This window comes from Podarcis filfolensis (assembly GCF_964270895.1).
Source record: "Podarcis filfolensis genome assembly, chromosome: Z".
NCBI lineage: Eukaryota > Metazoa > Chordata > Lepidosauria > Squamata > Lacertidae > Podarcis > Podarcis filfolensis.
Window position 1 is genome coordinate 4,347,657 of NC_139617.1, and position 15,621 is coordinate 4,363,277.

At 45.2% G+C, this 15,621-nt stretch overlaps 1 protein-coding gene across 2 annotated transcripts in view; it reads right to left on the reverse strand.

The window, feature by feature from the left end:
• Positions 1 to 15,621, reverse strand: part of ARHGEF6 (Rac/Cdc42 guanine nucleotide exchange factor 6) — a 75,796-nt gene that overhangs the window by 6,960 nt on the left and 53,215 nt on the right. For both annotated transcript variants that reach the window (XM_083595596.1, XM_083595597.1), the window contains 6 exons: positions 14,514 to 14,639; positions 12,211 to 12,231; positions 9,384 to 9,474; positions 6,916 to 7,005; positions 3,227 to 3,326; positions 1,806 to 1,860 (listed from right to left, as the gene is read on the reverse strand). In XM_083595596.1, the coding sequence (XP_083451722.1) occupies positions 1,806 to 1,860; positions 3,227 to 3,326; positions 6,916 to 7,005; positions 9,384 to 9,474; positions 12,211 to 12,231; positions 14,514 to 14,639 (483 nt within the window). The remainder of the gene's footprint in view (positions 1 to 1,805; positions 1,861 to 3,226; positions 3,327 to 6,915; positions 7,006 to 9,383; positions 9,475 to 12,210; positions 12,232 to 14,513; positions 14,640 to 15,621) is intronic.

Genomic DNA, 15,621 nt, shown 5'->3' on the forward strand with positions numbered 1-15,621 from the left:
AGAATGGACCCACTTAAACTTATAGACCTAACCTAGTCATGCTCATTCATTACTATGGGTCTATGTTGAGTAAAACCTTGCTGAATACCACCCTGTTTGCCACCTGCTAGGCTAAGTCCTCTCCAACACTGATAGAAATTACAGCCTATACTTTGATCCCTGATTTATACATTTATTCATTAGTGTATGTTCAGGGGGCACAGATTTTTTTGGGGGGGCAGCCAAGATGGTGCCTTCCAAATGTAGCTGGGCAACAAGCCCCATCAGCCCTGGCCAGCAGATTCAGTGGTCAGGGGTGGTGTTACTTGAAGTATTTTTGTATTGCTTTTCCACCAGAAAAGGTCACAAAGCAGTCTAGGAGGAAATCAAATTCAATTAGATACGGCAATTAAATAAAAGAGATGAAAAAATCAACATCAATGAAGTAGGGTTCCATTCACTCAGAACATTTCCACTCACTCAGTACCCACACAAATCCCCCACCCACAAACATATGCATATCTCAGTCAACCTACCTCCCCTCACCCATATTTACACATCCACACCCACCCACCCACCCACTCATTGCATTTGGAAAACTGTACGGTTCTGGTTGCCTCACTTCAAAAAGGGTATTGCAAAGCAGGAGAAGGTTCAGAAAAGGGAAGCGAAAATAATCTAAGGGTGGAGCGCCTTTGACAAAACGAGGAATGAGAGGCTGCAACGTTTAGGACTTTTTGGTTCAGAGAAAAGGCAAGTAAAAGGCAACAAGTTACAAGTGCATAAAATGCATGGCTTTGACAGAGTAGACAGAAGAGGGGGGAGGTTTGCTTCCCCTTTCCTAACTCTGGAACTCATGAGTATCCGATGAAGCTGAACATTGGAAGATTTGGGGCAGGTAAAAATGAAGCCCTTCTTCACACAGCACATGGCTAAGTTGTGGAGCTCCCTTCTCTCGAGGAAGTGAGGGCTACCAACTTGGATGGGTTTGCAAAAAGGATTGGACAAATTTGTGGATTGATGGGTTGCTAGCCATGGCTACATTCTGCCTCTGAGATCAGAAGCAGTGATGCTACTGAATACCCATTGGGGTCCTGCTTTCAGGTTTCCCACAGCATCTGGCTGGCCACTGTGAGAACAAAATGCTGGATCCACCATGCGTCTAACCCAGCAGGCTCTTCACTCTGTCATTCTCAACAATTACAGGTCCCAGCAACCCTCAGTGCACAAATTCAGAAGGTGCACATCACAACACTGGCAGTCTAATGATATGACGCTAAAACCATATTTAATTTAAGGTTTCACTAACCTCAATAAAGGCCTCTCAGTTCATGAACATCTAGGCTGTGCCATGTTGTCTATCCCTAGCTCTTCCCTCTCCAACCTTCACAACAACCCTGCGAGGTGGGTTAAGCTGAGATGACGACTGTCCCAGTGTCACCCAATGAGCTTTGTGGCTGAATGGAAGTTTCCTAATCCTGACATAATGCTCTCACCACTATGCTACGCAGGACCTTGCAAACACATCTTGCAATATTTTGCATGGATGCAAGGGTGTGCATAAGAATTTTTCCAGGGGAGGGGGAACTAAAACACTGAAAGGGGGGAGCAGGCTAATTTCTCACAATCCCTACACCTTTGAAAAGAACAACACCTGTACATTTTACTTCTTATCTTAGGTTCTACTAATGTTTGAAACTTCCTCTGTTTTTTATGTGAAAGATGGAATTAGGGTTCATTCTAGGTGGGGCAACTGTCTCCCCGCCCCCCAGTGGATGCCCATTTATGTACATGTCATCCTGGAATAAGGTGATGCTTTTGATTACCTGTCTAAGTTCTTTGACCTCATCCTTCAGTGCATAGACAGCGTCCACCAGACTCCTAGGAAAAACAACCCAACAGTCAGCAGCAAAATGCTGAGAAGCAGCCAAAGAGAACTCATAGACAAACACACGCCCTGCAGTTTCAAAAGGCCCTATAGATTATTTAATTAGTGTAAAGGACTAGGAGAAGAGGAATGTCTTTGCCTGGTGCCTAAAGATACGTAGCAACAGTGCCTGCCCCCCAGGTAGGTAGTGGCAAGGCACCCCCAGACTCTCATATCTTCTGGGAGGGATTCAACTGGGCTCTGGGAAATTTAGGTTTGTGCAATTAAAGCGACTTAAAGCACTTCTTTGCCAGGGTTTCCCAAACTTGGAACTCCAGCTGTTCTTAGACTACAACTCCCACCATCCCTAGCTAGAAGGACTAGTGGTCAGGGATGATGGGAACTGTAATCCAACAACAGCTGGAGACCCAAGTTTGGGGAACCCTGCTAAAGCAACAGATCCTCTGGGGGGGGGAGGACTGTTTGTGGTTTAGAAAAGAGACAGAAATGTGCTGAAAACACAGTTTGCCTGTCCCCATCTGTTTTTTTTCCAGCTTTGGATTGGGCAGCCCAAGGGTTTGAGTAGATGACCCTCTGGGTCCCTTCCAACCCTACAGTTCTATGATTCTATAGGTCATATGCAGAAGCAGTGAACCTCAATAGGAATGGGATGGATGCCCCGACAGCATGTTCCCTTTGCAAAGTTCAGGCCTTCTGCAGAACAGCTTTGCAGGGTTCTGTTTTGGTTTTTTGTTTCATTTTGTTTCTTTGTTGGCAAACAAGCCTGTAAGGAAAGGATTCCCACAAGTGAAGAAACCGGCCAAAGCTTAAGGGATAAGCAGCAGAAACCAAATAGCATTTAAAAAGTGGCAAAAAGTCACAAATCTCCCTCATTTTGAGGGGGGGAAAGAAAATTCCACATATTCGTTTTGTCTGTTATAGGCAATGCTTGGTCCTATTGCCTGCTTAGGCATAAGATGAATATGCAGGGAAGTGCAGTGTTGTGGAGTTACATAGCAAAATGCCTGAGTTGTATTACGTTGCAAAGCTTTGTGCTGTGTGGCTTCATGGTGAAGTTACGCAGTACAAAGGTTTGCAACATTCCAATCAAGGGGCAGGATGTGGACACTGGCAACATTAAATGCTGCTTCACTGAATGCCTTCTTCATTGAATTGTTTACCTAAACATGGATACCGAATGCAGGGCAGGAGCAAGATATTCTGCCCCCCAGAACAGAACTCTTGCCACCCTGCAGTCGACCTCACACACTGACCTCCTCTTGCTCCTTTTGTTATTGGGTGGATGGGGATAGGACACCCACAATTAAATTTCTTAGGCTTCAGCTCACTTGTTATGGGGCCCACCCGAATCTCACTCACTTCTCCTCTGTGATAGTCTGCCCGTTGCTTCTTGTTTCCTCAAAGATTATTTTCTCTTCTTCCGGAAGCAGGACCTGGGGGACGGAATCCTTACGGGAACCTGGTGGCAAGAGAGGACAAATCAGGGGACAGCTCTGTTTTGGCGCACACAACAAATAAACAAGAACGTTAACAGAAGAGCGTTTCCCTGCTCTTTTCCCCACTGGTGCATCATCATTGTCAAGATTGAAAAAAACAGCAAGAAAAAGACTTCCTGTCTGGCCGCCATGGCAAACGGCTGTCCCCAGACCAGGGGAGCCTTTCTGTGCGGCTAATGAAGATAATATGGGAGTAATTATCCTTCCCAAAAACCCCCAGGGCCGGGGGGGTGTGCTCTACCCACAGATCATCCGATACCTGCCGTCCGTCCTGAAGGAATGTGGGGGGCAGGGGGCGCTGGGTGCATTGCACCGCGCCTTTCGGGAGCTCTCCAAAACTTGCGCCATGAGCGGATGACACCTGTTTTTTTAAAATAAAATTCAAACTTAATTAACAGGCATGCTCTGAACTAGGGGGGATAAAGTACTCTGCTAATTGATTCAGTTGCTGGGTGCCAAGGATTCGACCTGGAGAAGGACTTTCGTCGTAATTGGATCGGTATGTTGGGGGAGGTGAGCCTCCATTATTCTCTCTTGATATACTTTGCATTTGCTGTTTTATTCGGCAAATCTCGCCCGAAAGGCTGACTGTTTGAAATATGAAAGCAGGATTGAAAGAGTATCTTGCTATTGTTATTGTTATGGTTTAACTACAAAATTGAGTGTGTGAAATTTTGACTATGATTCTGGCCACAATTCTTAATGGAATGATAAAAAGAATTCATGGTGGGAGCTATGGTATTTTCCTGAGGCATCAGCTTGTTAGCAGCTAGAACGAGATCACAGAAGGGAATTCTGTATATTAGCCCGGCGCTAATGGCGGAAGGCTAGATCTCCCTTTGTCTTGGATGTGATGCACTGAGATTTGCCTTTGTGTGCAGAAAGTGAAACTGGCGTCGATGAGGACTTTGGACTACAACAGGAACATAAAGAAGAAGAAAATTAAAAATATTTCACACAGAACTACAAAGGACTAACCCGCGTGCTAAACTAATTCAGAGGCTGTTAAAAATAAATGAAGGATCAACATCGGAAATGTTTTATTAGGATTATTTGGTCTAATTAAGGAATGCAGTAAAATATTAGATCATCACTCCCCGAACTTCAGAGCATAGGAAGTCACCCAAAGATATATAATTCGGCATTGAATATTTGGCTTTTTTTGATTATATTATAATTTGGAATGTTTTAATATGGTTTTTATTGGATTGTTAAAATGGAAAACTTAATAAAAATTATCTGAAGGAAGGAAGGAAGGAAGGAAGGAAGGAAGGAAGGAAGGAAGGAAGGAATCTATTCCATAAATGGGGTGTCACCACCAAAAAGGCTCTTTCCTTTTTAGCTACCCACTTCACCTCACTTGAAGGCAGGACATGGAGCAGGTACTGAATATCAGGGGCTGGGAATCACAAATAACAAGAGTGTTGTTGCTATTGTGGGCTGTCACTTGTGGACTTCACCACAGGTATCTGGTTGGCCACTGTGAAAACAGGATGCTGGGCAAGATGGGACGTTGGCCTGATCCAGCCGCCAGCTCTTCTATGCTAAGACACTATTTCAGGTAACCTGGTTCCAAGTCTTTCTGGCTTCGTTGGTTAAAACCATCACTTTAAAATAGACCAGGAAATGGGCACGTGTTTTCTGATAGCTTAACAGCTGACAAAAGTTGTACAAAGCAGCCACATTTCGGAAGGTGAGGGCCACCCCTCTCTTTCCCCTCTAAGAGTACATGGATTTTAATTTGCCCTGTCAATGCGACTGACTAAATGTTTGCATTTCCATCACTTCAGAAGATGCTAGCAGCTCACTCAGGAAGCAGCTTTTTCTGAAAGGTGCAGCAGATTAAATGATAGTGTCTTGTGCTTCCTAGTCAAAGCTATCTCTTGCATTCTAAGATAACCATCAGTTTGCTTGCACAGTGGAATAGGAGGAAGCTGGGCGAGAAGGGACTGCCATCGTCCTCTACTGTGCTTCCTTTGCCGCAGGGCATGAGGTAAGAGTGAGGCAGCGGATAGGAAACATAGGAAACTGCCTTATTGATAGGCAGACCATCGGCCCTTGTAGCTCAGGGCAAGTGAAATGATCAAGGGCAACTCCCCCATGAGGAACAGATGCAGCATTTGGGACAGATGCAGAGGAAACACAATGGAAGTTTTAAAAACTAAGCATGGCACGGAGGAAGCAGATATGAAGAAGTTTTTCTCCCCCCGTTCAGAACGTTGGGCATCCAATGAAGCTTAGTTCTGGAAGATTCTGGACAGATAAAATGAAGTCCTTCTTCATTGCAGCACGTACATAAACTAAGAACTTGCTCCCCAAGGAGGCCAGGACGACCACTGACCTGGATGGTTGAAGGCTGACAGGTAAACCATGGAACTCCTTCCCACAGGAAACAGTGCTGGCCACCAACTTAAGATGGCTTCAAAAGAGGACTGGACAATTTCTCAGAGAAGGCTATCAATGGATACACATCACTACAACTCTGCTCTGCCTCCACAGTTGGAACCAGTCAAAGTTCCAAATCCCACTTGCTGGAAACCACAGGAGGGGAGACGGCTCTTGCGCTCAAATCTCCCACAAGCACCCAGTTGGCCACTCTGAGAACAGGATGCTGGACTAGATGGGCCATAAGCCTGATCCAGCAGGATCTTCTTATGCACAACACCTGCTCTGTAGTAGACTGTGACTTAAAAGGCATTTTTGACCACTCTTTATGGAGAGGGCTAATTCATGGCACATTATTTAGCCACGAAGCCTATGCGAAACATTCATATAGAACAGATGGTCTACTTCTGAATGCTAATTGCTAGGGGTAAACAGCAGGGGAGGGCAATCGCCCAATCCCAGTTTATGGTCTTAAGACAGGTGAGGATGCTGCTCTGCTGAAAGCTAAGCAGGTCTGGGTCTGGTCAGTGCCTGGATGGGAGACCTCCTGGGAACCACAGATAGGCTACTGTGGGTTCCATGATGGAAGAAAGGAAGGACATAAAGGGTTAAGAAGATAAATAAGAAAGTAAACATCTTTCTCATGCCCTGCTTGTGGGCTTCTAGGAGGTATCCAGTTGGCCCCTGAGAGCAACAAAGAAGATGGGTTTAGATGGACCTTTTGGTCTGATCCTCCAGGGATCTTTGTAGGTTCTTATGAAAGGGAAAGGTTAAACACAGAACACTAACCTTTTGCCCTCCCAGTGTCACTGGACTACAACTCCCATCACCCCTGCTCAATGCCCGTGTTTGCTGGGACTCATGGTGGTTGGAGTCCAACAGCATCTGAAGAGGTTTAGGTCAAAAGAAGAGCCCCACTAGGAGCTAAAGACGTCAAAGGTAGATAATCCAAGGCTTATAAGGACCAATGCTCTGGCTCACTGGAAGACATCTTTGTAAGTTCAAACCCCAACTAGCATGCAATGCTTGGCAGAGAGCCTCCCACGCATTGCAAGAGGAATGCACCAGGCATATGCTAAGCTGCCAGCTCGGTGCACCTCACTTATCTCAAAGCTACCCCACATTCAAAAGTTTCTAGGTACAAGGGGCTGCCTTTAAGCCACTCACCTGAGCTGTGGGTTTGCTGGGTGCTGGCGCCTGTGCAATAGGCCTCAATCACTTTAAGGATCTGTGCATCTTCCTCCAAGGCAGCAGTACCTGTCAAATGTCGCAAAGGCAGGTGAATGCAAGAGACGACTCTCACCCAATCTGGCTTCTATTAGCTTGAGAAGACTTAGCTCAGCATCTAACACTGATTTCTAGCTTTGCTGTTAGGTGGAGCGGCACAATTTGCTTTATGTTTCATCTCTGCCTCACAAGGGCTAGAACACTCAAGTGTTCTAGTCAGAAGCGAGGGCTGTATTCAACTTTTACTCAAAGTAGGCCCAATTAAATTAATGGCATTGACTAAGCTTATCCAGACTTCTTTTTGTGTCCAAGCACTTTTTTCTTTTTGCTGTGGTGCTTTCCCCACGAAAACCCACTCTTTACTGCAATCTACAAAAAACCCAGTATTAAAGAGAGGTTTTTCCTGGGGAAAGGGGCAGGGTGAAATAAAAATGAAAAGTCCTTGAGCAGAGACTGTGGGAAAGCTCGGAGCAAAAGGTAAGTGTGGATGAGCCATCAATTAGGTCTATGGATCTACTCTGAGTAATAAATGTAGTTGAATACAACCCTGAGAAACTCCTGATTTTCTAATACAGTGGTACCTCAGGTTAAGTACTTAATTTGTTCCGGAGGTCCGTTCTTAACCTGAAGCACCACTTTAGCTAATGGGGCCTCCTGCTGCTACCACGCCACCGGAGCACGATTTCTGTTCTTATCTTGAAGCAAAGTTCTTAACCTGAAGCACTATTTCTGGGTTAGTGGAGTCCGTAACCTGAAGCGTATGTAACCTGAAGCGTATGTAACCTGAGGTACAATGGTACCTCGGTTTTTGAATGTAATCCATTCTGGAAAACCATTCGAGTTCTGAAATGTTCGAAAACCGAAAACTCAATAGCTGACAGCCAGGCCTCAGGATCTTACACTAAGTGGAAGCCGTGTTTCATGTTCGACTTCCAAGGTGTGTTCGAGAACTGAAGCATTTACTTCCAGGTTTACAGCATTCAAAAACCGAAATACTCATCAACGGTGACGTTCAGAAACTGTATTTAAAATGGAGGAAGCAGTTACAGTGGTACTTCGGTTTACGAACTTAATCCATTCTGGAAGTCCGTTCTTAAACCAAAACCGTTCTTAAAGTGAGGCGCGCTTTCCCTAATGAGGCCTCTTGCCATCGGTGCCCTTCCACCAGTCGGCTTCCTTTCATAGACAGAGGTAAAGTTTGCAACTCGGGACACTACTTCCAGTTTTGCAGAGTTCATAAACCAAATAGTTTGTAAACAGGGCTGTTCTTAAGCCGAGGTACCACTGTATTTATCTTGGCCCCTGTAACCTTGAGTGAAGCAAGAAATCTTTTTATACCAGTCAGAGTCCTTCCAGACACAGTTTGTATTGTGTATTCATGAAGTTTTCTGCTCACGATGGTATTGGGGCAGTCATACGTGAACCCACTTTCAATACCTTTCACACCTGCGGAAGTTTCAGGGTGGTCTGCTTCATTTCCATGCAGTGCATGAGCTGCAACTTCCTACAGAAACCCAGTAACTTTTCTTTTCTTTTTACTGCAAATGTTCCAGTTCACTTTTCCCCCTGTCCCTATGCATGGCAATCATATAGTAACACTGGGGAAGCATCTCAGAACAACTAATAAAGCAGAATGCTAAGTGGACTGTCCAGTATAATACATCCATCACTAATGCACTATTATGCAGAATACGCGACCCCAAAAATACAGGAGTGTGGAGGAGTCTACCCACAGCATGCCTCTGAAGACTAGTTGTTGTGAATCACAAGAGGGGAGAGAGCAGGTTACATTCAGGTCCTGCTTGCAGGCTTCCCACAGGCATCTAGTTGGCCACTGTGAGAACACGACACTGGATTACACAAGTCTTTGGCCAGAACTAGCAGGACTCCACTGTCCTTAATTTGACCAGCTCTTTCCACTGTGCTGGTAGAGCGTAGTGAAAAATCACCTCTAGGGATGCCTGCTCTGATTCAGGGGATGCAGAACTCCAGCAGAAGTCTGTGGTTCAGCAGCTGCCCATCTGCTTGCTGGCTGACTAGGGTCACATTCTACTTGCTAAAAGGTGCTGAAAGTTGTTAGGAGACCCCACCCCCACCCCCTGCTCGCAGAACTACAATTCTCAGAGTGGTTTAACAACCAATCTCTATTCACAGGATAGTCTGGGAAATGTAGCTCAGTGAGGGGAATCTCCTGTTGAGATGGGTCTCCTAACAACTCTCAGCAGCTTTAAATTACATTTCCCAGTAGTTGCCAAAATTCTTTGGGGAAAGGCATGGCTGTTTAAAGTGGCATGATACTGCTTTAAATGTACAGTGCAGATGGGGGGTCTTAGATATTACACTGGAGAATCTGCGGGTTTTCTTTTAAATGCAATCACTACAAGTACAAGTCATGTACGTCAGCTCACTTTTTCTAACGACAAATTCCTCATCGGATGCTTTCCTGTCTTTCCTTTTTGGAAGGAACTTCTTCATTGTCTTTGGGCTCTTGCTTGAGTCCTATTTTTTTAAAACGACAACAACAACAACAACACATACTTCACTTAATAATGAGACAACCAAGGTTATGAATAGAGAAATCTTAGCTGACAATCATCTCGGTCTCAGCTGATAAATCTGGGGTTGGGGACAAAGCAATACTTATAGGACAAAAAGCAGGGCTGGAACTTGGTAATAGGGCCAGAGCCGTCTTTCCTATTGGGCTTACTGGTGTGTTGCGCCAGGGCACTGGCCTCCCAGGGGTGCCCCAGTGAGTGGGGGAGCTGCGTGGCTTTGCCGGCAGCCTCCCCTTTCCCTGCACGCCCACCAGCTGTGCCCCATTAACCATATGGCTGGCAGGCGTGCAGCTTGCCTCCCAAATCTCCCCAGGAGGAGAGCGATCCCCACAGAGGCTGAGTGGAAGCTGTGCCCCCCCAACTATATGACTGGTGGGCTGCAGCTTCCTTCCCAAGCCTCCCTGGGAGGAGAGCGATGCCCACAGAGGCTTGGGAAAAGGCTGACAAGTCAACAACTCTGGGAAACTGGGGGGGGGCACCGGAGGGATCTTTGCATCACGATGCCAGATATGCTCAAGACAGCCCTGAATACAGCACCCTGTGTGAAGACAAAATTTGACACACACACCCAGCACCTGTGTCACCTTCTGAAAGCTGGCTAAGCAAGGTGCTGGTTTTTGGGAAGGAAGCATGAGGGCTGTAGTAGGGTCCAAGAGACCTCCCGTCTCCTTCCCAATGCTGGATAAGTGCTAACTAGGCTTTAGGAAGAAGGAAGGAGAAAGGAAGGAGGACTCTGGGACCCTCCTTCCCAAAGCAAGGGCTTACTAGATTTTGGGAAGCAGGTGGGAAGGCGTCCCTTGGGCTTGGCGCCCTGTGCAAGGGAACCAGTCGTGCAGCCCAAAATCTGCCTCTGCGAAAAACAGCTTATTTGAATTTAAACAACCCATGTTTGTGACACAACAGATCTCAACTTAGAAGAGGCACTCTACTCTATGTGAGAGAAAGGGAATGAATGCTTCTCTGAGGAGACATGTCTCTCACCCGAGGAGATGCCTAAGAAGCATTCCTTTCTATGTTCAAGAAAAAGGGAGAGTGGTGCTTGAACCACCTGCACTTTTTATAAGTATTTTGAGTATCTATTCATCTTTCCAATTAACTGGGGGTATCTTTTTAGCAGTCAAAAGTTGTTTTATCTGATGGTGCTAGTAAAAATTAGATGAAACCATGAGACAACCCAGTCTGTAGCCCTTCTAGAAAGAAAGCTATGAAACAAAATGGGCAGGTACCCTTCTAAGTGATTTCTGTGAAATGAGCGAATCTGGTCAACGAGTCAACTCAGAGGTGCAATTGGTGAGTGAGTTGTTTGGACACCATGCAATATAAATCTCTGGGGTTCTAGAAGGGATATTATTTTCCCATCTCCTATAATGCATTTTTCCTGCTTCTGTTCTATTTTGTAAATTCTGCAGGCTAAGCCTTTTTCTCATATGGGAACATATAATTATGAACCGATGTGGATGCCATCTTGAGATCATCATGGAAAATTACAAATGTTTTCCATCATGGAAAGTAGAAATGATTTCAAACCTAGTGCCTTTTGCATAGTGCTGAACTCCAACTCCACTCCCTCCGGAGCAGGTGACAGCAAAGGTTGCAAGGTTTTTAGCTGGGGCAATCAGAATAAGATCCACTATTTGACTATTGATTCAAACCCCTAAAATGTATTTTATATAATTGACTTTTTATTTCTATTCTTTGTATATTGTATTGTTGTTTTATTGCTATGGCCAATGGCTGACGCAAATAAAGATTCATTCCTTCCCCTCCACTCCCCGCTGCCCATTGGCTGCGCTGGTGAGGGTGGATGAGAGCCATTGGCTGCACTCACGGGCTAGTTTATTCTGTTTCCTAAACTGTTGATTTCCACATTATTTCTGAGCTCTCGCACGACTTAGAAGCCGTTTCCAGAATCATAGCTGAACATAGTGCAAGTTTTTGTGTTATTTGTTTCCGGGGGGGGGGGGTGGAGGAGGGAATCTTTTGCAAATAAAATGGAAGTGAGAGCTATACTCTAATATAGTTTTATGTCACATGAAAGCTCAAAATATAATGCAGAAATTAACACTTCCTAAGTGTTTTCCCAATGTTTTCCTAAAACATCGGGGAAATTGAATAAACTGCCTCATGAATGCACACAGAGTCCATAACATCTGGATTCTGTGTGCATTACTGAACCATAATCCCAAGATTTCCAGCTTTCATTAAAAAAAAAATAAGTGGAAATTTCTAATATTTGCAGATCCTGTGATGTGATGCAGAACGTACAGCCGCTACTCTTCCCAGGGCTTTCTTTTGAGCTTCCTCCCTCACACACCCCAAACATTCCTGTGGGCTCCCATGATCTGGAAGGCACTAGGTTGGGAAAGGATGACTTAAGAGCCGCAGGCAGATGAATCTTTTTCCCCATGCTCTGAATTTCAACCGCAGCATTAAGTGTCCTTTGCAGAAGTGCTAGGGAGTAAGTCTCATTGCTTGCAGCCAAGACAATGCAGCAAAGTGAATGGCAATGAATTGCAAAACAAACAAACACAGAGCTTTGCTCTGGGAAAATATGACACACGAATGCAGAAGGTGGTGGGTGGGTGGGGTGGAGAGAGAAGGGGAAAACCCACTTGTCCTTTGTTAAAACATACATGCAATGCAGCGACCCAGGAAGCCATGGCGATGATTCCATCCTTACCTTTAAAATGTAAGTCATCCTCTACCGAATGAACATAAAAAGAAGAAGACAAAGACAAACATGAGAAGGTAAGCATGATTCACGGAAAAAAGCAGCTGACTTTTTTCAGCCTGGTATCTTAACGGGGTGGGTAGGATTTGCCCTTACTGATACACCATTGGAAGAGCATTTTATTTATTTTGCATTGCTCACTGTTTAAGTTTTACTTTCGCTTATTGCATTTCATATCTTGTTAAGCCGCTCTGTAAAATAACTGACAAATTTGACTATTACTATTCATAATAACAAGGAGGAGGAAAGGCATTGATTAAACACTGGAAAACTCCTGTGGAACCAGAGGCTCTCCATTCATGGAGGAAGTTTCCTTCTGCAACTCTGAATGACTCACTGCTCAGGGTCTCCCCACTTCCCAGTTAGCCTCTGCTGCAGGAAGGGGGTTAAATCTTCTACTCACCCATGTTGCATATGGTCACCTCACTCAACTGCTCCTGAGAAAAGGTCATCTGCCCTCAAAGGGGAGTCTGCCTGTCATGTCTCTGTACGAGTCGGTGTGGGCTCCAGGTTTCGAGGGGCACTTGGGCACTGCATTCTCAGGGGGACCTGTTTCCACCCACCTTCACCTCCCGGCTTCACCACACGCATCCCCCAAAGGAGAGTTACTGCTCACTCAAAGAGGGCAGATGAATAGGCAGTTACAAAGAACAGTAGAATTGTATCCAGGAAACTCAAGGGCAGGAATAGATAACCTTTTCGCAAAGAAGGGTCATTGATTCACAGAGGAAAGTCAGTCAGGGAGCCTTGGCCAATGGTGGGTGGGGCCAGAGCCATGGTGGGCGGAGCCAGAACACAAAACAGAAGCCAGCACAGCCTCCCTGTGAGCAAGGCTTTATCCAAATATCTTATAGCATGGTTATTGGATTTCCAACGCCCACTTAAGATTTCTCTTTGGTGGGGCAATGCTGACTGCCATGATGAGCTCCCACACTTAAAAACTGATGACCACACCAGTGCTCAGTTACTTAGACCCATGGACAGCAATGGAATATACTCCCAAGAAAAATGGACACAAGAATACTGAGCAAGACAAAACAAAACAAAATATCTTTGGCAATGTCTGACAATGTTTATGAAATTTTAGGAACAAAAATAGACCATCAGCACCCGTGTACAGAAGCCAGCAAGCCTCCAGCACAAGCAGTGTGAGGGGTGATTCGTGTAAAAAAATGAGTCATTAAAAAAAATCCCTGAAAAGTATTGAAGAGTGATTTTATAGTAACACCTTTCGGGGGTTGCGACACAAGTTTCCTGTATGATGCAAATAACTCCCCTATGCCAGCTCAGTTTCCTGTGGGCTTAGATTTGAACACTGTTATAGTGTGAGAAGAAATTGGATGGATGCAATTAAGTGGGGAAGTGGTTTTCTTTCTCTGCGAGACATTTGGCTGCTGGAGCAGCAAACCTTTACCTTTTTACCAAATACGAAATACACTTTATTCCTAAGAATTCCAGTTCTTCTATGGGTTTAAAAAGACAAAAATACACCCAAAAGATAAAATGGGGGGGGGAGAGACTCATAAGAGAGTTGCTCCACCCGCTTGATCATTCTGGCTGGACTTTCCTGAACTTTTTCCAAATCTACAATATCCTTTTTGAGGCAGGAGACCAGAACTGTGCACAATATTCCAAATGCAGTCATACAACATAGATTTGTATAATAGCATTATGATATTGGCAGTTTTCTATTTAGTTCCTTTCCTAATAATGATCCCTGGCATGGAATTTTATCTTTTCCGCAGCTGCCGCATACTGGGTCAACACCTTCCTTGAGCTACTGACATGACCCCCCCCAAAAAAGGGGAGACATAAGAGCAGCCCTCAAATATTTGCAGGGTTGTCGTGCAGAAGGCAGAGCAGGTGTCTTTGTTGGACCAGAGTACAAAAAAGCAGATTTCAGCTAAATGGCAGGAGAAACTTCCTAATGGTAGGAGCTGCTCTCCTCTCTGGAAGTATTATGCAGAAGCCAAGTAGCCATCCCTCAGGGATTCTGGAGGTGTGTCCTAAAGTACAGCTCCTGCACTGAACAGCAGGATTTAGACTAGATGATTTCTAAGGTTGATCCCAATGCTAAAATTCTATGGCAGTGGAAAACCTTGCCTCTGGGTTGCCCTTCTGCCTGGATTTGTAAACTTGTTGCTTAGTGGGGCCAGCCTCCTGTGTTAAGCTTACACATCCAGCCACAAAGCGAGGCAGCAATGCCCAGTATTCATCCAGCAGCACAACCCAGACCCATTTGTGACAATTACCTCTTTGTAGCTGAGTGCCACCGATGGCCTGAGGGGAGGTGCGGGGCGGAGGCAACTTAAGGTCCAGGGCTTAATGGTTTTGGGCGGCTCCAATGGGCCACGGGCTTGTCCAGTAGAGCTGAAAGTCTGATGATAAAACAGTTATCATTTATTGATTTAGCTTGTTAACCTGCTGAGAGTTCCCACATCTTCCAAGGAAAGGAAAGAGGGCCCATTTTGGTTCACCCGCCTTGCAAGCAGAAGGCCCCAGGTGATATCCCCAGATAATGCTGGGAGAGAACACTGCCTGCAAACCTGCGGAGCCACTTCCAGTCAGTGTAGGCAATACTGAACTAGATGGCTCAACTCAGGATAAGGCAATTTCCTATGTTCTTGATGTTCAGATTCTACTTGAGCTTTCACACAACATAAAAGCCACAAAGGGAAATATAGTCGAGCACAGCACAAGTATGTTGCTCATTTCCACTACAGTGGTATCTTGGTTCTCGAACTTAATCCATTCCGGTAGTCTGTTCAACTCCCAAAATGATTTGAAAACCAAGACATGGCTTCTGATTGGCTGCAGGAGCTTCCTGCACTCAATCAGAAGCCATGGAAGCCCCGTCGGACATTCGGCTTCCGAAAAACGTTCACAGACTGGAACACTCACTTCCAGGTTTGCGGCGTTTGGGAGCCGATTTGCTCAAGAGCCAAGCTGTTCAAGGACCAAGGTACCACTGTATTTGCAAACTTTTTTTGCTAGTCTCTCTCTCTCTCCCCCCCCCCCCCCATTTTTTGTTGCTGGAAACTTGCACTAAACTTGCACTATTAAATTTCCAAAAGTGGCAGAGGAATGGAAATTTTTGTGGAGTATCTGGGAAAAAACTGTAAACATGTGAAATCGTTGGTAGGATTAGGGTGAATTCAACAGTTTAACACATAGCAAAGGAATAAGGGAGTTAAATGGATATACAAGAATATGCGGGATAGGTGGGAAAATTAAAGGAACCAGGGAAGAAGGGAAGTTGTAAATGTCTGGCTTTTTTAAAGAAAGATAAAAAGGTAAAGGGACCCCTGACCATTAGGTCCAGTCGTGGCCGACTCTGGGGTTGCGGTGCTCATCTTGCTT